This window comes from Cyrtonyx montezumae, unplaced genomic scaffold (assembly GCF_038088225.1).
Source record: "Cyrtonyx montezumae isolate F1298 unplaced genomic scaffold, pur_monq_1.0 scaffold_10, whole genome shotgun sequence".
In the NCBI taxonomy this organism is placed as follows: domain Eukaryota; kingdom Metazoa; phylum Chordata; class Aves; order Galliformes; family Odontophoridae; genus Cyrtonyx; species Cyrtonyx montezumae.
In genome coordinates this window covers 42,299,941-42,324,268 of record NW_027071826.1, presented here as the reverse complement: position 1 = coordinate 42,324,268, position 24,328 = coordinate 42,299,941, and the positions used below count along the sequence as shown (strand labels likewise).

At 41.6% G+C, this 24,328-nt stretch overlaps 1 protein-coding gene across 3 annotated transcripts in view; it reads right to left on the bottom strand.

Annotated features, from left to right (window-relative positions):
* Positions 1-24,328, bottom strand: part of CHKA (choline kinase alpha) — a 42,523-nt gene that overhangs the window by 2,057 nt on the left and 16,138 nt on the right. Inside the window, exons 1-11 of one of the 3 annotated variants that reach the window (XM_065755101.1) lie at positions 18,083-18,508; positions 14,788-14,899; positions 7,972-8,025; positions 4,785-4,898; positions 4,117-4,250; positions 3,756-3,860; positions 3,355-3,413; positions 1,647-1,734; positions 964-1,072; positions 411-517; positions 128-209 (exon numbers count right to left, since the gene is read on the bottom strand). In XM_065755101.1, coding sequence (XP_065611173.1) covers positions 128-209; positions 411-517; positions 964-1,072; positions 1,647-1,734; positions 3,355-3,413; positions 3,756-3,860; positions 4,117-4,250; positions 4,785-4,898; positions 7,972-8,025; positions 14,788-14,899; positions 18,083-18,417 — 1,299 coding nt within the window. In that variant the 5' untranslated portion in view covers positions 18,418-18,508. Of the gene's footprint in view, positions 1-127; positions 210-410; positions 518-963; positions 1,073-1,646; positions 1,735-3,354; positions 3,414-3,755; positions 3,861-4,116; positions 4,251-4,784; positions 4,899-7,971; positions 8,026-14,787; positions 14,900-18,082; positions 18,509-24,328 lie in introns of those variants that run through there. The other 2 variants (XM_065755103.1, XM_065755102.1) reach the window with 2 other exon arrangements.

The following is a 24,328-nucleotide window of genomic DNA, read 5'->3' as shown; positions in this document are numbered from 1 at the left end:
TTTTTAATTCCACTGAGAAGTTTTAAGTTGCACTGAGCAGCCGCTTCATTTACTCTGATAATGTATCACGGATTACTTACAGCATACATTTTTTAATTCAGTGAAACTTTATAATTAAAGAACTTACCAGGTAACCAAATTCAATGGATGAAATCTTTGCTTGTATTATAGACCACAAACCCCAGAAGAAGTGTGATGCAAGGGCAAACCTGAAATTACAAGACTGCATTTACTATAACACCCAACCAAACGACCATTTACTTCTACCACACAAAAGTAAAGCTCGCAGTTGACAGGTTTTTCTTTAGCATATAGAAACTGCTTAGCATCTTCCTTGGCTGAAGATTGTCTGAGGCACAGAGGCAGGTATCAACAAAAGTTTCAAGACAGAGCCAAGAAAGGTAAGTTACCTGTTAACTTCTAGCAACATTTCTTCTTCTAGTTTGGACTTCTCTTCATTGCTCAGATTTTCAAAGCCATCTTGGAATGCAGACAAGTAACTGGAGATAAAATGAAGCTAGAAGGCAAGCAATCAAAAAAAAGTTACAAACCCGTCTTCAAAGCAGATTTGCTTCTTTCAGAATTAGGCAGGCTTTCTAGTATGCTGTATTTCTTCCAAACATTTACAGTGCTAGAGATTATTATTAGATTAATGATGATCTTACTAATTGCTTGGAAGTCTGGTTTAGGAAAGGACAACAACTGACATTTCGCTACTGCCAGCTAATTTCACAGCTGCACTTCACAGCTTCTGGACTTCAACTTTGTGGTGCACAGCTAAAAAACACACCAATTCTACCCTGAATGGCTGTTATGAACACCGTATAGTTCTAAAGCAAAAGTAGTCAGGATTATAGGAACTACTATGCATGAGAAGAAGAAAAAGTTTTGGAAAAAAGCACTGGAAAGGAGAGTTAAGGTCTGATGATTGTAGACAGTGGCTTATTATTCTTATGTGCCTACCTGCTGCTTCTTTGAAGGATACTTAAGAACACTAGCTTTGAAGAATGGATACTTCTCATATGTGTAATCATACATCCATTCACAGAAGTGATTTCCAATGTCAAAGCCTCTGAAAAAGAGACAGTCATTATTTGCACACTAGCCATTTGCTCTTGTTTTATCAAGCATAGAAGCACAAGGCTACTTGGTAGAACTTGCTACTGATTTTGCTAAAGGAAGTAGTTCATCTATCAATTCTCTTCAACTTCTTTGCAAGTCACTAAAATCAAGCAGAAAAGATGGGCAGCTATTAAAAGAAACTATCAGCTACATGAAAACACTAAACTTTGCTACCGAGTTTGCTAGCAGCGTAGAAAGACAAAATACTCAGGTAGGCAATACATCTCAGCACTAAGTCAGACACATCTAACATCAGCATTATTGCAGACAGAAGTAATACTAAGTAACCAAACTCTCCAGTCCAACAAGCTCCAGCATCTGTGACCATGTTTTCTCCCAGCTAAGCATACACATAAAGCTGTCAGAACCAAAGCTGTTTGGACTAGTTACATCTGTTGTTCACCACTAAGAGCAGAAAACAACTCACAGCAACAGACATATCCAAGCAGCTCAGCACTTGCTCTCATTCTGTTTTTTACAGTGCAATACACCTTGCTCAATGGAAAAGAAAAAAAATGATTTACCGGTAATTATAGCTGCTGTATTCAAAGTCAATCAGCATCAGTTTTTGTTTTTCGGAATTCTCTCTGCCTTCTAGAAGCAAGATGTTACCTAAAAACGTTAGGAGAATATTAGGTAATATAATGTTAATATATACAGCGTGCTCAGGCGCAAGAAAACCACAAAAAAGCAATACTGTGTTTTAAGGAAGACTGTTCAGATAATCCCAGTTATCCCTTACACCTACACAAGAGTAATAGGAACAGCCAAGTTGCAAAGCTGAGATGTATACTATAAGCCTTGAAAAAGAAGAAAGCAGAGAAGTTTTCTTCTGTACAGGCAGAGGTAGCTCTGCTTCCCTCCCCAGGAGTCTTACTTCTCTAAGACAGTGCTTAGCTTGCAGCAAAACCAGGTGACACCATCAGGCTTAATAGCTCTTGCTGAATTGCTTATTACACTTGAGATCTAAATTATGCAGCACCTGCACAGCACTATCATTGATCACAGAACACTTGGGACAGGAGTTGTTTTTCCAGCAGCCTCAAAGACACAGTCCTGGCCACTTAGCTCTTCTATGTGGCACAACAGGTTTCTTCAGAAAAGCCCAGCCTGCTCCTCTATAACGGAGATTGTTTTTATCTGTCTTTCTATTCTCTATATCACAGTAGCTTATCTAAAGCTCTTAAGTCTGCCTGTAGTCAAACGATAACGGTTTTATTACTGGTAAAACGATTTAGAGTAATTCTAATTTCTGCTATGTTCTGCTCACTCCCCATGTGTCAGATCACCTGTTTTTATGTCAAATCCAACTCTCTTAACCTTTGCACCAGTAGAACAAGCACATTATTTTCCCCCTATTCCTTCAAATATATCTCTAATTCTTGAAAATTTAGCTTCCAAAGCATGTCTGAATCCTATCATACTCCAGACTCCCTTGGTATTGCACCTGGCCACACCAGCCATGAGATCCTGAATTCTACCACTATTGAGATAGCCATTCTGACCTCTGACCAGTAACTTTTTCCCCTTGTGCTGCATATCCCTACGTGTCTGTCCCCTGAGGCCCATTCATAAGCTTTAGCTAACAAGGCAGGCACCTCTAAGAACATGACAGCCCCACATGTGGTGGTCCTGGTACAGTACCCTTCTAGCTCAGCCTAGCTTACCCTCTATACAGAGGCAAAGGCAAGTCCAAACATACACACCCAACCCCACACCCCAGCACTTCAAGCCCTATCTCTTCTCTCTTCCCCTTGGAGAACTAGTTCATAAAATTGTATGGATTTCCTACAGAACTCTCAGAAAAAGATTTAAAAGTGGTACTAAGTTTTTTTCTGATGTTTCTTACTGGTACAAGTTGAGAACTGCTGCCTCAGTCTCCTCTAATCTCCACTTTCACCATTCATTTACTTTTTCCAGCATCTTTCTCTCAAAAGGGCTAAAAGATATCCTAGCTCACCCAAGGCTGCTAAGATACTGCTAATAGGAAACTCAAACCTGTACTAACAGAGCGTGCATACACGCTTAGCTTGAGTTATGAAGCTACAATCACTCCCTTCATTAGCCTGAACAGTTGTTAAGTCGATGCATTTTGCCTTGCTACTGCTCCACACTGGGAGTTCACAGGCTGTTACTTCAGGTCAGCACCTTGATAACATGACTACCTCCCAGAGAGCAAACAGGTGATTGGAAAAAGGATCAACACTGCATCACTGAACAAGGCCAGCTTACCTTCCTGACAGTCGTTGTGGCAAAATACAACTGGTGATGAAGTAGCTTCAAGCATAGATCTAGAAAACAGTAATACAGGAGCTAGTAAGTAACAAATCACTAAGTTCAGTTCAACTTCTAGGTGAAGGATGGATTTTGTTATAAGAATTTGAAGTGCTATTCATTTCTAACAAAAGCCTGTTTTCTTTAATGTGAGCACAAGGCGAGGACAGAAGTAGGACTTCACTGATTGGCATGTTAGATCAGCAAGTGATTTTATTAACTTGTAGCAATTACTACCCACGAGTCGGCTACAGAACCACAAAATCTCCAACTTGTAATGTGAAATGAATATAAGGTACCATGCTGTACAATGTACTTGAACAAATACACAAATTGATACTAGTTGTAGATAAGCCTACCTTAGATTTTTCATTTCCTGGGGCAGATTGTAACTGAGGAGTTTGTTCAGTTTCCTTGTTTTGGATTCTCTAGTGAATTTTATCCTCAGCACTTGATTTAGATACCTATTATTAAAAATAAAGATAATAGCACAATGCTTATGCCAATAAACAAACACCTTACCACATCAAGATTAAATTTAACTAGGAAGTTTAATGGCTAAAGAAAATGTGCTTTCTCCCTCCCCCACAAAGTAATTTAAGTTCATCAGGTAACTACGGAATGGTTTTTGAGTACCCTGTCATTCATGAAAAATGTTCCAAATACCAAGTTCACAACAAGCCCTCTTGTTCATGTACTTTAAAGTAGTGTATAACTTACTTTTCCATTGTCCCAAAAAGCCACTTAGGTTCTTTATTAAAAGGCATTTTCATGCCATGAAACACTGCCATCTTCTCAGCTATTTCAGCAGATATGTCAGGCAAGCTTAGTTCTTCAGTACTTAGTTTCCTGCTCTGTAATAAGGTACAGTATTGTTAAAATACAGTCAAGTGAGAAAGATGAGTACCAGAGTCAGTACTTAGGTGATACTTGGAAAAGCTGAGTTAGCTAGCTCAGCTTACTTATGACTTAGTCAACTCTCTTCTAGAGCAAGACCTGGGGAATATCAAATCTCACACCAAGAATACCCTCAAAGCAGACTGAGCATAAATATTTAAGAACATCAAAAGCATCTGCTCTCACTGCTTTTAAAGGAAAGTGTTACTCTATAGCTTCCAATGTTATGTTTGGTATCTAACAAGCTTTTTATCTTCATTTATTAGTCTCTGCAACAAGCTGAGGAATTTTTAGATACCTCTCCCTGGCAAGAGCTATAATTGGGCTCTCCAACACCCACTGTAACTGTATTGAATTACAGCTACCAATTACTGCAGACTGCCAAGTACTCCATTCCCACATCCTCGCTTTTCTGGGCAGTTCAGAGACCTTCTTGTCATGATCAATTAAAACAACTAGCAGCCCACTAACTAATCACAAACAGGACTTACGGGAATAAATTCCTCTAGTCTCCCCTGTGGAAAGATTCCATACAGCTTTGGGCCAAGAGCTCTCTCTGCAAGAATGGCAAACATAACACTTTCCAAAACCATGGCTTCTGCCCCCTGAAAAAGAAAAAAAAATCACAAGATATCAAAACATTAGGTGGTATCTCCAGATAAGTTTAAAAAGTCTACAAGCAGGGAGGAAACATTCTATTTAGATACCTCCGCATGGGCCACGACAAAGGAAGACTAGGCAAAAACCAAACTATCTTCTCCACCCTAAGCTGTGGGAACTCCACAAATTTATTTCCTGAAAGAGCTTATCCTACTGAAACACATCACAGGAACTATAAATATTATTCTTAGTGATTTTAACACAATTTGCTGCAGTACCTCATGAAAGGACAGTTTAATCACGCAAGTGAATGAAGTGAGTGACTGAACTAACCAGCTCTTCATTCAGAAGAACGAATTTGGGTTGGTTTCTTCTAAGCACATTTTAGGTCTTCCCTCTTTCTTTTTTTTTTTTTTTTAATTAAAAGGAGAGAATAATTTAAACTCCTACTAAGGTGAATAAACATTCTTCCCTTGCTATGACCAAACATTCCTAAGCTTACATGAGGTTTTCTTTACATCAATGAACTCAACCCATCACAATCATAGGCCAGGCAGATTTTTTTTTTTTATACAAAGGTTTCAAAATTAATAGAAATACAAAGTACATCTCAAAAATGCAGGTAAATTCACTGAAGTATAGCTTCCTTGATAGGTAAGATAACTTCTAAAACTGAAGCTGTGAAATAAAACTCTACATCTAGCAACTATGTCATCAGGAATCCAGCTTCATTTATGTTCTATGGGTTGATTGCTGATATTTGGGCAGACCACCTCAAAACCTGACCCATGATGCTAACAAGCCTAAGTAATAAGAGCACAAAACTAGGAAAGCTCTCAGGTATTTTGGACTACAGAGCTCTTTGTATGACTACTTTCATTGCAGTCTCAGATAGCAGATAACCCTTTCCATTCAGGTTCTACTGTTAAGCAATCTTAGAGCAGTTTCACTGCTTCTTTTTTTAATTACTGTCCTACACCTTGTTGCACTGATATACTCTCAAGAAAGTGTAGCATTTCACTTCAAAGTGCAGCAAAGACTTATAACCACATTCTGAAGTATTAACTCCAACAAAAAGTGAAGAGGCCATCAAGGAAATCGATTGAGAGTTTCAGATGACTTGCATACGAATGCACAAAATCCATACCCTCCACTGTTTTTACATCTCAGCTCTGAAGCAGAACTAATGGACCAAAAGATACCTTTTTTTTAATCATTTCACAGGCACTCAGTTCCACAGATATGAACTTTCTAGTTCAGTTATGAAGCCTAACACCAAGCACCAAAAAGCAAATTAGATATAGGTTACTACGGGTCGACACCAATACCAGCAGACACTGAACTTGTGCACTGCTAGTACAACACCAGGGTCCTTTAAAAGCCTCAGCACAGCAATCCTGTTGACTTCTCCCACTAAGAAGTTACCTTCTTGATTTCACACCTCACTAAAAGAGAATTCATGATACTTGGATAACAGCAAGCACCAAAGAAGCATCATCATCTTACACATGAACAAGTTTCTCAATTATTCTTCATCTGTGAAGATACCCTATGAATCCCCATTCCCACCATCCACATTCTACAAGAGAAGTACGCTTCCCCCCCCAAATTCAAGATTAAGTATCCCTTGAACCCACTAAACTTCATCCCACCACTTCATGCTATGAAAAGCCAACATCAACAAAAATAAGCTCCAGAACAGTTGACAATGCTAGCGTTTTTCTACAGTCCTTCACTCACAGACTAATACCTCAAATCACACTTGAATAGCAGAGTTCAAAAAGGGCATGTTTTTCACTTGTCCTATGTCTGATCTCCATTAAGATGCCCCTTAATGCATCAGGAGCAGCAATCATTTACCATTTCAGGTTACGTCTTTTATGGCTCTGCCTAATCCAAATTATCTACAACACTTGGAGATGCAGAACATTAAAATAATCCACAACTACATGCTTGCAAGTTTCTAAACATTGTTTCAGCAGTATTGATAAGAATGGCTGCATGTCTCCATGAAAGATCTACCTCAAGGTAGAAATACAGGCATGAATATTACACAAAATCAGCTGTAGGTGAACAATAGTTTGAACGCTCTCAGACCTGGCACTTAAAAGACAAAGGTTTTAACAGAGCAGAACAAGGGCAGTTCCAGTAACTTCACTGAAATTTCAACTACACGTCAAAAGTAGACATTCAAAACCAAACATTTTAAAACCAGTTTAAGGTGAGTTTGGTTCTATTCTCCAGAAAAACACTTGAGCCATTTTAGATACTCAGAGGGCAAAAACAATACAAGAAAAAAAAGCAGCACTTAAACTTGAGTAATATTTACTTCCTCTTAATCACTGCCAAAACCATTACAGAACTGAAAAACAACAGCACAAATGGTAACGCACAAGAAGTAAACCATCTGGCTAACAAGCTGAAACACTACCCTTAGGAGAAATATTGCCAAGGTAGAAATCTAAGCTACCAAATTCTGTTCAGGTGACTATAAAAAAACTGCACTCTGCCAGACATTGTGCTGGATGAGCAGAAATGGTTCCAAACACAAGCAGTCTAAAGCTTGCAGAAAACAGATGATCCAAGCACAATGCTAATCAAAACCACTCTGTGTTCAAAAAGAAACTCCCCAGCTCCATATACTTTCCTCAGAAGAGGAAAGTTTGATTTATTATAGAGTAGAGATTAGGTAGAACACTGATCCTCCTCTAGCACAGAAAGAAGAGCCATGCTTTATTAGCTGCTTTGGCAGGGGGGTTGGACTAGATGGTCTCTAGAGATCCCTTCCAACCCCTACAATTCTGTGATTAGTTACAAGGGCAAGACTTGGTACAAACACATCTATTTTGAAATAGGAGTGTTTCATGTTAGTGTAGAATACTTCAATCTTTCCACACTATGTGCAGACACTCCCATCATCGCAATACTTTTATGAGCAAATAAATGTCTTCTTACTCTTCACTGCTCCTAACAACACAGCCCAGGCACCAGGCAGACTAACTACGGTTCAGAACAAGTAGACTCATGACATTCCCCTATTTCTAAACTTCTGTTCAGTAAGCAAATTTAATTACTTACTTGCAAGTCATTTTCCTTTTGAGACTGTTCTGATTCTCCTTTATTACAGGACCTCTATGAATGAGAAAAAGCAAACACAATGAGAAGATGAAATTTAACATGATTAACCTGCAACCACCAGAACAACGGGAGCAGAAGTGCCTGCTACAGTTAACTAGAGGCCTCAAGTGCCTTCATCTGTGACAGCTACAGCACTAGCATCCATCTGACCTCTGACCACGATACTATTTCACCAATTCCAAAACCTTTCAAAAGGATGTGCCACTGAGACCAAGCCACTCCGGTAAACAGCCCAGGAGATGGGTTTCAGGTATTTTTATTTCCCAGTATTTCAAAACTGCATTTCAATGTATCACAACCTTAAACATATGCTTTTAATTAAGAGAAAATTGAGTCCCTCTGAATGACGCCTGGAACGACATTCTTCTTGAAGCTAAAATGCTTAAAGAGATAAGATACATAAATTACATAAAAGCCTTTGAAGGACTATTGGTAAAGTTCACAAAGCACTCGTAATTACCTAGTTTAATTCCCCCCCCACCCCCCTAAATTCTTGCAGCCACAATTCTTTATGTATCATATACTGTCCAGGCTGTTATGTCCACATACCAGTGGGTATGCAAATCCAGGATTTTCCTTCAAATGAAATCCCCATGTAAGTTAAAGACATATCAGCAAGAACTGCAGTATACAAGCAAAGCTTTAACCAATTCCAAGCAAAACGTATTGTGCTAGGCTTGTTGACTGCCATTATAAAGCAGCTTCCAAATTATACCCTCAGCAATCCAACCTCCAATGGCACATGCTTTCAATAGAGCCACACATTTAAAACTCAAGACGTAATCAAAGCCTTGTCCTTTAAAGGTCTGAAGGTAAGGAGAAGAGAAAGCAAATATTTGCTTAGATTTAGCGATAGTTTGTGGCTGCTACTTTATGTTGCAATTCCACCACAGACTGTTTAAACCAGACTGAGTTTAGAGGCCCATGAAGGTAGCCTGCATCTCCACCCTCTGAATAAAACATGTGATTCACAGAGCCGTGTGCATACCTTTCTGTTCCAACGTTCTAACACCTCCAAAACGGGTGGAAATACGAACTTAACACGGTTAAGCAACACCAGCTGTCCTCAGTACAATACAACAAGCTAACGGTTCATACAAGCTATGCAGTTGCATTACTTCAGAAGCTATAGAAGAAGTATAGTTAACATGAATCGATGGTCTTTCAGCAAGTACTTCCCATTCCACTAGGATACTAAGCTTAAAACGAGACAATGTGAAGACTACTATTAGTTTATATTTCTTTCAAGGAAATTAATAGTCAAAAACGCATTCACTGAAAGCTGAATGTGTAACTACACAGTAGCATTACAGTAACTTAGAGAGAGCTTCTCTGAGCAAGCATGTCCTACATCAATACCACTATTGCATCTTACAGATTGCTCTTGAACAGTCAGAAAGTTACTCACCATCCAGGAGTCTTTCCTGATTAATGGTGCTCTCAGAATGGTTCAGTTCATCAGAAGGCTTTCTCCTAGAACCTGAACTGGCGTCTGCTTTACAGGAGGCACGTGTAAAGAGCTAGCCAGTTTTAAGGAGTCCACCTCAAATTAGTGTCAGAGATACCCTAATGGCATCTACTGTGCCATTAGGAGATGACAGTTAGGGGCATCACCGCAGAGTCATCAGAAAAGGAGACTTCTGCAGCACCCCTTCCTCTTTTCTGTTCCCTCAGTGTACAGCATTAGCATCCAGGGGAGAATGAATGCACAGGAATTCACAAATAACTTGTAGATAGGAATGGGAGCTTGGAGAGGATCAGTCTTCATAAGTGGCCATGGTAAGTACTCAGTCTAGATTTAGCAAAGTCTCCACTACATGCAGTCAATGTGAATGAAGTAAAGCAGGATGAAATTTTACGTAACAGAAATTTAAGAGTTAAACTCTTTTAAAAGAGTTCAACAGATGTTCAAGAACTACGATTTGATTTTGTCTGCACAATCATCTATGAGAAAAGGGGACCAAAGCCAAACATCTCAAATCATGAGATACCATCAAGTAGTTATTTAAATACTTGTTCGGTGGATATTACTGTGAGAAGGTTTATTCTCAAAGCATATTATGAAATCTCACTAGATTTTACTTAGAGAGGACTACTAAATCCACAAAGACAATAAAAAGTTGTATACAGTCTACTTGGAGATTTGCTGAACATGGAAACTAATTAAATGCAGTACATTCCAGGTATAAGACCGAAGTCCCAGAAAGGGAAACACTGCACATTAGTTGTGATTAGAAGGCAACCAGACTACATTTACACACCTGGCAGCTTGAGGCAGAGAATGGAGTTCTGCTAGCATTTTCTCCCTAACCCCCCTATTTATTTCTCTTGTAGCTAAAGACAAATTGTATTCAAAAAGATGCTTGATAGAAGAACTCTGCAGTGAGGGAGCAATTTGTAGCTTTTTTCCAACATTAACTGCTGGCTCTGCCTACAAATGTAAAACTTTCAAGTTAACTCCACTTTTCTGCACGTACTCAGCTCCAGTTGCTTTTACGTAGATTTCCAAATCCCAAGAAATTGCAACACTACAATGAACTGATTGAGAAGTTACAGAAGCAGGGGGAAGCTTTTTCTAATTCTAGAATCTGGCTGAAGACATTTATTTGAACAGGAAGGGAACATAAACAGTTTTAGATGCTGCAGTGACTATTTCTGCTCCTGGGAACCTACCTGCCTTTCATCACTGATCCCTGCTAGGCCTGAAGAAACAGGCCTGAAGCCCTAGGATCTAGCACATGTAGGACCTGAACTGGGAATTCTTGTTCAAAAGCCACAGAGACTTCTCTAATCCTCTTCATTTCAAGTTACCATTCTGTTATGAGGGAGCAGAGGAAAGGAAGGGGCAATATCTTGATATTTTGTTATTGCTCTAAACATTCAGATGCACAGACAGTAGCTGGTGCTACTTAAGCCTAATTTTTAAACATTGACATCCAGTACTAAAGAAAATGAAAGCTGTAGAGAACGCTCCAACTTCAGAGATCTCATACTATACCGTGAATCGTGTCTGTCACCTGGAAACCAGAGTGCTCTAGGCACGATCGCATGGGCAAGCCTGCAGCAGAGAACACATGCATATACAACTAAAGTGGTACATTACCCCCAGAACACCCTTAACTCCACCCAACACAAATATATCCCCATAAGAGGCGTTTGGTTTCTTTCAAGCTGTCTGCCAGTGCCAGGGACTCGTAGATACTCCATGCTACAAACAGACATGGACACCAACAACCACAGAAGACGTTGATAATTACAGTTACACAGCAGTCTGTATTTTATTTAGTTAAAAAAATAAAAAGGCAGCAAGGCAGGTATGGAAAAGGATTTGCCACAGAACCGTGGCAACCATTTACACTCATTCTGCATCTGCTCACAAAGAAATTGAGAGACCAGAGATGAATAGTAGGTATACTGCTTTGTTTTTCCTCATTTCTATATGAGACTTAGCTATTGCCAAGTAACAGAGTCCCAGTGAAACAGAGTCCAAGGTTCTTTTGACACATGTAAAAGAATGGGAATCAATCACCATTTTACCTTTAATAGGTAAACTTTAAATAAATTCACCTTAATTTGGGCCTTTCTTTTGTTGACGCTGTCACACATTGAAATTCTATTGGCATTTCTAAGAGGTGGCAATTTTCATTTGTTTCTGAATTGAAGTAGAACCACTGCAGTGATCTGTATATGAAATCCAATCTTGAGGCCTGAACATTAAATGGTGTCGCAGAGAACTTTTTATTTTAGTTGTTGTAACTGAATTTAGCCAACAGTTAAAGTGATTTTGCAATGAGGAAGTTGTATTTTCAATGCTCCCTTTTAAATGTAGCTACTAAGCTGGAGCAAAAATAAAAGAAGCAGAGAACGACATTTTCCTTTTTCCAATGAGTGACATATCTGCATTGTGCCTCGAACATTTGAGTTTTAATGTGGTTAGTACTTTAACCTGTCACAAGCACAAATTCTTGTCTTAAAAAAAAAAAGTTCTGCTCAAGGATATACTCAAGAGAAGTCCTTGATTTATAAATATCCATGCCAGTGCGACCATTGGTAGTAATGGCCAAGCTAGTTCCGTTCATCTCCTCCCAGCTCCCCCCAAAACATTCATGCACACAAAAAAAAACTGGCTTTTACGTATCAGTTATGACAGAGGAAGGCACGGAGCCTTCCCTGCGTGGCAGTTTTAGCCAACTGGCATGGTCTATATTGGATGAGTTTCATGTACTGACATTTGTGTCTTCCAAGATTCGTAATAAGCAAACTGGGGCTATTTTCAAACTGAAAAAAAAAAAAGTTCCTGTAAAAGGTGGCTCAGAGAAAATGATGGTGTCAGTATTATTCACTCAAGCTAGTACGGAGTACTTCTACATTTCACTTCTACCCTACTCAAAATTTTTACTTTAATTCATCAGGTATATCTGTATCAATTTGGTGCCGACTGCTACAGACCTACAGTACTCACAGGGACAAATAAGAGGAGCTGATATCACTTTCATGCTCCAATTGCAAAGGAAAACAAGATGGGCAAGAGTTGAAACATACTACAATGACTCAAGAAGCAAGTCAGAACTACTAATACCCAGTGTCAGTTAAAGATAAGTCACTGAGAATGGAGTCTTGACTTTAGCATTACGGTCTCAAAACTCAACTTAAGTGGTGTCCCTTAATTTCTACAGGGCCTTAAACTTAAGTGATGTAATTAAAAAAATTAAAGATCACACTCTCATGACAAGAGGCTTGTCATAAGATTTTGCTTAAGCCACACCGAAATCCGTAAGAATCTTAAGTCAGGTTTTCAAATATACCCCAATAAAACAGTTTGCTTATATTTTCACTTGCATTTAAGGTACAGGGGCTGGAAGAGACAAATGTTTGTTGACAAAAATTGTGAACCTCAATGCAATCTGAAAGTTTTACCTTGGGACTTTTTCCTGCTTACTTAACCTTTAGTGAACTGCACCAACAAGAGCAGTCATTTCACTGCCACTACGGAAATAAAGGAAGTTAGACATCTCAAAAGATCCTTCAACACCAAGAGCAGAAAGGTTAGAAAGTTATGAACACACTTTCAAATTTCAAACCGAATTAGTTCTCTGATTTTAGAGCCCCCAGTTTTTTTGGGGGGTTTTTTTGTTTTATTTCTTCAGCAGATAGGAGCACAGAAAAGACAAATTAAGAAAAATATTCGGGAAGAAAAGGGCAACCAAACACTGGAGTCTGCCTTTCTTTTAAAAAAGAAAATAGGGTGGTGGGGGGAAAGGCTACATTCCTTCACAGCTCTTGGGCAACAGAAGTTCTATCACTACATGAAGTTTTATAGCCCACTTTCCTACTGAAGACATATCAAGTCAGTACTGCATTAAAAACATTAATAATTATGTATCATCATATCATCAACGCTAGTCACTCCAGAAACAGTTTCTCCAAGTTACTTTTTTTCCACCACTTTCCTTCTGGTTTCTCTTAAAACAAAGTACAGATTATTTAAGCTGGAATTAATCCACTTTTACACACTTCTTGTTTGACAGTTTAACTTTCCCAACACACAAACAGTGGTGTAGCTGAATGCTCTGTTCTATTCCAAATCACTGGAATCTTATACATTACTTCTGGTAAAGTCTCCATCTCACATTACATAAGAACACTTTCAAGCCCGTTAAGAGACAGTACCCAGTGAGATTTTTGATAGAAAGCTTGGTCAAAGCAGCAGGTGCAGGAAGAATGGACCAAAATTTCAAGAACAGTCAATCTCCTGCTGTTATTGGATTAGTTTTTCAAAGCAAGGGACTACTAAAAGTATCACAAATTAACAGATAACGAAGCCAGACCCTCTATGTCAAATAAACAATTGTCAATGTCCAAACGTAGCTTTATGAAGCTGCCATTTTTCAGAAGGCTAAACACTTAGGTGATTTACTGCAGTTCAATCAAATGTCTAGCAGAGATGGATAAGACAAGATCTGCTGTACAGTCCTACAGTAACAGCCTGCAAGTTTTAGATGACATCTTTACAAGGTTTTCTTACGATTTAAAACAGATTTGCCAAACACTCCTCTTAAGGTTTGACAAATTCAAATGCTGTTTACATTTTACTATTTTTATTGGCAAAGAAAAAAGGAACAGTACAAGAGTCTGATAAACATCTTGTTAAGCTTTTATGCCAGCTATAGGTACATCAAACACTTAGGAAAATATATTTTGGAATGAGATGGCTACATAGTATTGATGTTCGTGCAGCATTCTTATTATAACACTAGAGATCAAGTCTTCCAGTAGCAGTTACCCATGAGGTCTCTAATAAAATGCTTGAGCATTCTGTCAGTTGAGTTTGACAAAAGCTTTAATCTCAGTTCTAAGTCCTACTAAGATTAAAATCAAATTGTTAAAATCAAACGTCCCCCGCAATCTTGCTAGTTATGCCAGTCCTACATCACTATACAGAAGCAGTTTTTAATAATGTCTCTAGAACACTACAGTCCAAACTTAACACCATAAACAAAGCATTACTGATCAAACGGACAGCAAATGAGTCTTCAGCTGATAGACGCCAGCCACGATCTGTGTAGAAAGCAGTGTAAGTTCTAGACCATAACAAACTATAGAGAGAACTGCTTGAGCTAACCGTCTACCCAGTGCTGCTAAAACACATTCCCAAACAGATAGCACACTTACAGTGTGTCACAGATGACCATCTCCAAACGTATCTCAATTAAGCTACAGCAGCCCTCCCGCTCCCAGAGCACTGCATGTACTCACCATCTGCAGGATTGCACCATATAAGCGCAGGAGAACTTTCCGTGGTTCATCTGCAACTGTCTCAACGGAATCAGGCAGCGAGCACTGAAACAGCATGTTGCTGAGGCCACCCCTGCAAAGAGGAGGGTATGGGTTATTAGCTAATTTGGATGAGCATACTTTTCACCTGCTATGAACTGGAGACTATGAACTTTTACTATGAATGACTGATCTACTGTAACGAGAGGAACACTTCTCCAGTGCTACCCATAGCTCACCATAAAGACTTACAGATGCAAATAACAGCTTGAGCCATCATACAACACTCAACTAAGATGCAGGCTTCTGTTTATGTAAATATTTTCAAGACTCAGAGATGTTGAAGTCAGATAAGCCTCTTGTACTAGCAGGATGACAGCAGGATAAGCTTAACACCACGCAGCGACTGCAAACTAAGTTTGAATTAAGAGCTGGTATCACTAGGGTGGTAGCTACAAAAATTAGCTACAAAGGTTGAAGCTGAGTACTTGTGGTGCAGCACTACTGATGAAAGTCACATCAAGCATTTGCTATGATTGAAATCACTCTGAATCTTATCAGGTATGACACAAACTGGGGAGACCTGTGCTTCAGTCACTCAAGGGTTGCACACAAGTTTGCTGACTTCTCAAGTAATCAGGAAAAGTGACGGCACCTTTGTGTTTTACAGGTTTACAGGCCAGGCACCAGATGAAAGCAGTACTTCCTAGTTTCTGGCAGTCAAACATTAAGAGCACTGAACTGTGCTTTCCTTATGACATTTTGCACTGATTTCATTGCTCTCAGTACACTCTTTAAGAAAACTTCTGCAACATCATAGAACATTCTAAGCTGGAAGGGACCCACATTACTACTTCCTCTTACAACAGACAAAAAAGTACTGAAACTTCTGTTTTACTGCCAGAACAGAAATGCAAATCAGCTCTACAAAACAAACAAACAAACAAAACCAGCCATGTGTCTATCTGAATATTACTGATGCCTTTCAAAAACAAATACAGTCCAAATATAGTAGCTGACAGAAAAGAGATGACTAAGCACAGCTGTAAAAGCTTGGTAATTTTCACCATAATTCATCCCTTATGGAAGTAACTGTAGTATCTAAAATAGCAGTACTAGTATTGTCATTTCCATCACAAAGCAATATGTTCTCCCTAACACCCAAAGCACTGATGTACAGGTATTTAACCATGCTCCACAGGGAGCTCTGACTCCAGGAACCCATGGCAGATCCAAATCACAATGGATAAATGACAGTTCTTAGTCCCAGCCTGACACTCACCTTAATGTTTTTTGAAATAATTATTTGGGCTCTTGTGCAATCCCCCTGGGAAATAAGAAAGACTTTTTGGAGACAGCTACCACAAAGTGGATGACTTGGTATGCCTCTACTGGGAGATGACTGATAGAAGAGGGGCTGGACTACAGACTGAGAGCCAATGATTGAGAAGGAAAAAAAAATAGGGTAAAACAGCTGCACAATATGCTTAAGAAATCAGACAGAAGAGAACCAGGTGGCTTGGCAGGCACTCAAAAAAAGGATGGTTAGGGAAATCATATGAAGTAACTGAGCCATGAGGGTGAACAGGTAGGAAAACCACAGATGGAAAGGGTATAAAATGAAGATCAGAAGCCAATCATTCAGAGGCAATCAGAACACTGGCTGGTTATACCAACTACGTTTCTGGCTTTGCTGAAACTGTGCTAGACAGTTTTCTGAAAGATTTTCTAACCCCTCAATGAAAAGATGGGTATTTAAATAGGAGAAATAAGCACACGAACTCAGTTCATAAAATCTACTGAAGTAGAGCTAAATAAATCCTGTCTGAACACTCATGCTACTTAAACATACTCCACCTCTATACAACACATCAAAGTCCAGAAGCCCTTCTTTTGGACCCACTCCAGATAAACAACAGCAGCGTCCCGCTCAGGCTGAACTCCATTCAACACAAGTCTCACTGGTTTTATACATTCCAGAACTTAAAAGTTACCTCCAATCAAGGAAATTAAAACCAGGATAATAAAAGGTAAGTCTACTATAAGCTACTGAGGGGTAAACCCTTCCAAAAGGGTCACCTGTTTGCAAAGCCAACCGTAACTTCTGCAAAATCACAGCCACAGCAGTTAGTTGTGCTCGTGCTGCATTCTGATTGCCTGTGTATCTTTCTTTCCTCTCAAACAAAGAAGTAAGGACCCCTCCTCATCTTATGAGGCTCTATTTAACTGATATTTGCTGGCTCAATCTGCACAACTGCATCAAACTGCAACAGTGACTGACACACTGAGGAATACACATCCTCAGATCCTCCCAGCCAGGAGATACCATAACTTTTTAAGTGGATCTCAGAGGGGAGGATTCCAAGTAACACTAGAATAACTGTGCTAAACCCAAAGGCTTTAGGAATACAGTGCTTACAGCCAGCAGTGCAGACTAACAAGGATGAAAGCAGAATCAAGCAATGGGGATTACAGAAACATCAGCCCAGTCAATTGCTGAGGGACAGTATCAGTTCCCTTGGAAATCTCTCCCTTTGTTAACTCATTATGTTCACTGCCAAGCAAGAACTAAAAATAACACAGGCCTTCTGTGCTGGATTTCCACTAGTTGAAATTTAATGGTATAAGCCAACCACGCTCACTTTGAGATACAGGAGGCAGCCATAACCTTTCAGAGCGCTCAGCAACTTCACCCACCAGCTCCCTCAGAACCCGTGGATGGATCTCATTGGGTCGCACAGACTCACGCACCTCCAGGTAATTCAGGCGGCCAGTTGACTTCTGTCAAGTGTCTGTAGCTCGTTACTGCTAATTAGAGGGTATGTACACGTATTTCTTGCGTCAATCAAAAACCTAAGCATTAGGAAAGCGAGCTCAGAAAGGCTCGAAGGGAGTAATAATAAGCACCGCTGATCTCTGAAACTACAAGTGCAGCCGCCCCAGGTCCGGTGACAGAGCTGAACAAGGAGCCCACGGGCACACACACGAAGGTTACTTATATCGCAAAGAAAAAAGCCAAAGCTCTCCCCCGCTGCCTGGAGGACACCCCCGTGCCCATCCCAACCGCCCGCAACTGTCATCGCGCTGAGTCACGAGCGCGCACCGCGGCACGGCACGGCACGGCACGGCTGGTGCCGGGCAGCACCGCGCCGCCCCCCCCGCCTCCCGCAGGACACTCCCCGCCCCCCCCGCGCGGTTCCTCCGAACCCAGGCCCCGCCGCTGCCGCTGCTCGGGCCCGAGCCATCCCCGCGGCCCCGCCCCTCCGCCCGCACTGACCTGATGGGGCTGATGCGGAGCTGCTCCTCCCGCAGCCCCCGCCAGGCGCCCGGCAGGAACTCCTTGCACCACAGATAGGCCCTGCGCCGTGTGCGGGGGTCGAGCGGCGGCTCCTCCTCGGGCGGCGGAGGCACGGGGGAGGCCGGGCTCACGGCACCGCCGCCTCTGCCCGCCGCCGCGGGGTCCTTCCCCTCGGGGCCGCCGTGGGAGAGCGGCGAGGAGGGCTGCCCGGCGGCGGGGAGGACCACGCCGCCCCCGCCGGAGCCGGGACTGCAGCCCAGGAGGAGCCCGAGCGGAGAGGGGTCGGTCTCGCCGTTACAGAACTTGGTCTTCATGGCGGGAGGGGGCGGCGGCGGGGAAGGAGCGTTGGGGCGGACGCGCGCGATGGCTCTCACTATCTCTCGATCTGCCGTCACCACGCACTTCCGCCTCCAATGCCAGCTGCGACTGAGCCGCGCGCCCGCGCCCGGCCCCCCTTTTATAGGCAGCGCGGCACGCGGGCCCGCTCACCTCACGCTTCTTTCCTCCGCTCCGATTGGCTCTCGGGTCTCAGTTCCGGCCCAGAGCGAGGCTGAGGGGGTGAGGGGGGAAGCCGCGGAGCGGGCACGCGCCTTCGGCCGCCTCTCGGAGCGCACGCTGATTGGTGCTCGCCCACCAGGGAGCACGAAGGGGCGGGTACGGGGCGCGCTGATTGGACGCTCTCAATCGCCCTGGTAACCGGCGCGCGCAGCCCGGGGGAGTGTACTGGGGGGGAGGGGGGGGGGGGGGGTCAGTGCAAGGTGACCCCGCCCACCTCCCCTCTTCCGTTACGGATCCTCAGCAATAGCGGCCCGGTGCTGAACTGCTAAGTAACAGTTTCACGGATAGAAAGTTCAATGGGCAACACCTACCGGCGGCGGCTCCGCACGCGGGATGTAACAGTGAAAACACCACAACTAATTTTACCTCTCCGAGTGGCTGGCCCTTCTATTTCCAAGCGCTTGACCTTCACACTACATAGTCACAGCATGAGTAATGGGACATCAGTCAGAAAACAGAACTCCCAAACCCAGCAAAGTTAGTTGAAATCTTGTAGATTGCTTCCGGTGTGGACAGCAGGAAAGAGACACAGGCACAGGGAGAATTCTGCCTGCTTGGACTCAGCAAGGAAACTCAAACTAGTTGATACTGGCCACTTCGGTGACATTTGTCCTCGCCGAGAAACGAGCTCTGCTTTAAGTAGTCAAATTTATTTCAAAGCCTCAGACAACCTGGAAGCAGACAGAAAAATGTTTGTTTTGTATCTTCACGCTTACAACACACTCACCTTTTCTTAATATCAGTTTAACTTAAGCTCCAATCCCATAATGATTTCTGTTTTGATAAGCATCTGGATGCAAATGAACTCTATATGCTTATTTCCAACAGGAAACGGCTAAGGCAGTTTGCTTTGCTCATTACATCATTTATTATTTTAACACTATTAGTAATTAGTAACTCATTTTAATTTACTGTTGGGTTTACAGAAAGGGTGTAACTCACTTGAAAATCGTTCAGAATGTTTTACAACAAACACTGTCTATCCTCTGGGGAGCCACGAGTGCATACAGTGCGATAAAGGCAAAGAACAGAGCAGCAGAGGAACATGTGATAGAAAGAAAGGTGAGTCACATAATAAGGGCTTGCAGATGTAGTCCATCTCAAGTCATCGCAACACTTTACTTGCCAAAAGCATTTTTCTTTCACTATTCCCAGAAAATAAGTGTTGCTTAAGAAAGGAATTTGTTATTGGCAAGAAGATTTTCAAGCCTAAGTTGTGGGTTCTTCATGCAGTGGACTGTCAGTGAATGAACAGAGAAAGGTTCCCATTCTAGAGCTCCTAAGGTGGTCATTTTCACAAGTTTTACATGCAACTTCAGATAAAATAAAATAAACCTCTTCCTTCTACTTGTATGTGTGTTTTTTCTTCTGCTCCTAAGAATCCATTATGCTTCAATAATGCATGTAGTCAAATTCAACAAAACTAAGGCTTCTGTTAAGATCAGAATGTACCAAAAAAGGCATCAGAAGGAAAAAAAATAATCAAAGAAGGGAATTAAATACGAACACTCCAAAACTCTTCAGTGAAAACACTGGAATTAAACTTGAGAAACTTGATTATGTTCTCAACAGCAATTGATTCCTGTTTCCACTTCTTGTGCACCAGAAGCACCTTGTTAAGTAACAATGTAATATCCTAGCCCTGGATTAGTCAATCAGCCTGCCATTTTAAGTATTGGGAAAAGGCAAATGCATCTTCATGTTCCCCATGTCACTTTCTGTACCATAGCAACCAAGCTGCATTAGCATGCTTTTTTTTTGTACATAGCAAACATAGGTTCCGTATCCACATTCAATTTTTGATTCCATCTAATAGTTTTATCAACAGTCACACCTGATAAATGAGACTCATTAAGAGAATATTTCTTCAGCTACCCGCATCCCCTGGATACATGGGCTTTAAAGTGAAGGAAGTAATGGTGAGATAAGAAGAGAAAGGGCACAGACAAAACACAGAGTGACTAATTATGCTGTAAATGAGGAACATTCTGAACTAAGATTCCCTGGGGTGAGCAGAGGCTTGCCAGTTTGCATGACCTTGGCTATCAGCGTGGAGAGGGAGAGAAAGCTACCTACCCATCACAGAAGTGTCACACCCTCTGTAGTTCACTTTTCCCTCAGCTCTCATACCATAACTGTGCAGGTTATTCCCCAATGGCTTCACAGAATGTAGTGATCAGTGCATCCACTACATCCTTTACAACAACAGAAGCACTTCTTCAACAAGCCTGGATGGAAATATCTACTTTTCAGTGGTTATGGATGCAGCCAATCAAATATTCAATCAAGAGAGGACAGAAGACTTCTTTTCTTTCTTTGACAGTATAACACAAAACATTTGTTTTTATTGATTTGCATGATTTACTAAGGCTTTGTAGAGTTGTTTTTCCCCCCTACTTTTCTTTAATAGTTATAGATCTGCAGCAAAGAGAACTGCAGTTGGATTGATGCATGATTTTATTCACTCCGATTGCATTTGTGCAGCACAAATTGCTTATTGCTCTCAAAAGGGCTAAGTCTTGGCTTCTGACTCATAAACACTTAATTTTCTTTCACAAGTCTTTCTCATTATTATACCAAGAAGCATCAGATTTTACTGGCAAGATCAAATGCCAGCTAAGCCCAGATCTGCCACATGACACGGAGAGAATGACACTTGTGCAGAAGGACGCAGATACTTTATATCAGCTGAAAAGCTTGCAGATGTCTTAGCAGTTGTTGATAAGCATTCTTTACGTACCAGGAACAGGTTGCTACTGAGATTGTGCATCCCATTTCTGAACCTGGGCTGAGGCTGGAGGCTTTGAGATGGGAGCTGTGCAGTCATTTCAAGTAGGGGTGAGAGTTCAAGGCCGCCTCTGTGTCCCTCTGCCTCTCGGCTCACCTCCTCACAGTAGCTTTCTTCTGCCTCAGCAAAATGTTCTCAGCCTAGTTCTGTGTCCAAGTTGCACTTGGCACAGTCTGCTTTCACTTTTCAATTCCTTGCTTCTATGTCTGGTAAGCATTTGTTTCAAATTCAACAAGGGGCTAAAGCTGCTGTTTCTTACTCCTTGCATCAGCAGCTGAAAGTGGCACTCTGAAAGCCAGGGTTTGTGAGGGTTTGAAGATGCCTAAGTTACCTAGGCAAGATGCAACTGCAAAAGAGGCTACACTGTTGTCCCATCTTCCTCTTCTCAGTGAGGGTAACGGGCTCCTGGAGGACAGCATTCCTCTAGGTCCACGTCTCCAGCAATGATACTACATGGTAAGACACTGAGCAGCCTAGGCAGAGCAGAGTCACCCAATGAATGTGCAACATCATCTATGCTTTGACTCTGAGAGAGAATTCTGGGGCTAAACTTGAGAAGATCCATAAAGAGAGGTTGCTTTATTTTCTGTGTTTGCTTAGTTTCCAGCTCGAAATGCAAGCAAAACCTGAGGTGCAACTTTGGACCTGAAGTACATCTGACAGAGCACCTAAGGGCTAAATATAAAGATTTACTCTTGGAACTGGCTCAGCATATACGTCTCCCACTAACGTAAGGAAAATGTTACACCAGAAAGCAGCCTTACCAACATGATAATATGCTCATTCATTTGCTGCATTGGTCTGAGATAACCACAAAGACCTAGAGCTTATACAGTGCCAGGTACTCCAGGCAGCATGCAAAGATAACACTACCTGGCTCAGGTTCCAGAGAATGACTTTTCCTGGAGTCACGCTGACCAAACCTTTACTATAATAGAGGTTACTTAATTACTTACTCCACACTGATTTCATCTCATTGAAGAAACCCAGATGAGGAAGTTTCTCAGGACCCCAAGTGTTTAAAAAATCCAGTAGGAATTAACTAAGTGTTCTCTTACTACTTAAAAACAAACACATAAAAAAAAGCAGCTTTAAATCTCCTGATTTGTGCAGGGCACTAAGTACAGCCACAGCCTCAGACCTATGTTTAAAGAAAATGCTGCAGCAGCTGGTTCCCTACCTGCATAGAATTAGCTCTCTCTCAGTCTCCCACGGGCACACGTCCTGCACAAGGGCAGCCCAAGATGGAGCTCGTTCCCCTGACTGAAAGTGGATCAGCACGAGGCAGATGTGACGTGGTAGCTGGGGAGGAAAGAAAAACAACACAGAATTAAGCACTGTGCATGCAATAATGGTTTCTAGGAAAAAACTATAGAGAATTACAAAGGACAATGACAGCAATGTGTTGTAGCAGCGTACTGGGCACTGTCACTGCCTATGTTAGGTGCTCAGAGCCTGCATGTCCGTGAAGATCCTGAGCATTCACTGAACATACACACAGACAGAGCAGGTGCAAAGCCAATTAAAGGACTTCCTTCTCATGTTCACGTCGCTGCCACTAAAGCGACAGTAAAGACACTATACTTAGACACCATACAAAAAGATCCAAGAACACACATCAGCACAGTGCTGTACTCATGAATAGCAGCCAGAAGGAAAATAAAAATGTGCATGCATTCCTATGAAATTCCAAAATCTATTTTTGGCCCAAATCACGAGGTAGGTCACAAACTAATCTGAAAATGACTTAGATTTCCAAATGATCATTTTTCCCTCCTCTTCTGCCCATTATGCAACAAATTGCTATGCTAAGTATGCATAGCAATGGACTAACACCAGGCTAAAATAACTGATTTGTGACAGAACTTGCAGTTCCAGTACCACTGGTTATTCAAGCGTGCTGCAGTTTTTTCCGGTGTTAGGTTTTAAAACAAGTGGATTCCAGATATGGATTCTGGACAGAGCAGTTTTGACTTAGGCACTGTTTAAATAGATGTAATGGCATAGTTTTTACAGCACCCTTGCAGCCTATCACTCAAGCCAAAGCATGGTTTCTAGCTGGCTATTTTCTGGGGGTTGTCAGACCTCATTCATCCATAATGACCAGGGCTGGGTAAGAAGGCAGGAGAGCAAGGTGCCTAAATCTCCTGGGAGCCAACCCAGCACTAGGGGGTCTCCCTGGCAGAATGACAGGCAAGACACGCAATCCAGGCAATACAGCTTCAGCAATCCCAGTCAAACAGACACATTTATTCCTCCCTGGTGATAACAATGAGCACCCTGAGGTTAACAAAAGGTCATTAAGTCAGAAAATGTTTCCAAACATGCAACAGCATGATTATTCACAGAGTTGCCTGCCAACCGACTCATCACTGGACTTCAGCATACGCACAGTGAAGAGCACAGTGAGTAAATACTGGAGTAGCAGTGCAGAAGCATTAAAACATTGCAGGTGATGTTCTCAGAGAGAGAGCAGCTGACTGACTTGCAGGTATTTTAGCCTGAAACCTAAAGAACAGTAGGTCTTGTCTGTTTTACACAGACACTGAGGATTTACTAGGCTGTCTGACAAGTTTTAACTCATCTTTTCCATTTATAGAGGAAATACATCCCTCTAAATTTCTGAAATCAGACTGCGTTTATAAAGTTGGTCTTCAGTCCTAGTGAATTAATGACATCTGCTTATTGTATAGTTTTAGATTTTTCAGTCTTCTTTTTTATTGACACAACGACATAAAATAAGGGGAGCAGATCTTTCTGTGAAACCACACATCACCCAGATAAATGGGCTTCATTCAGAACCCATCACTGAGAACACCAGGCAGGTAGGGGTACCTGTACCCATCGCCACAGTGATGTGGGATACACCTACACCTGGA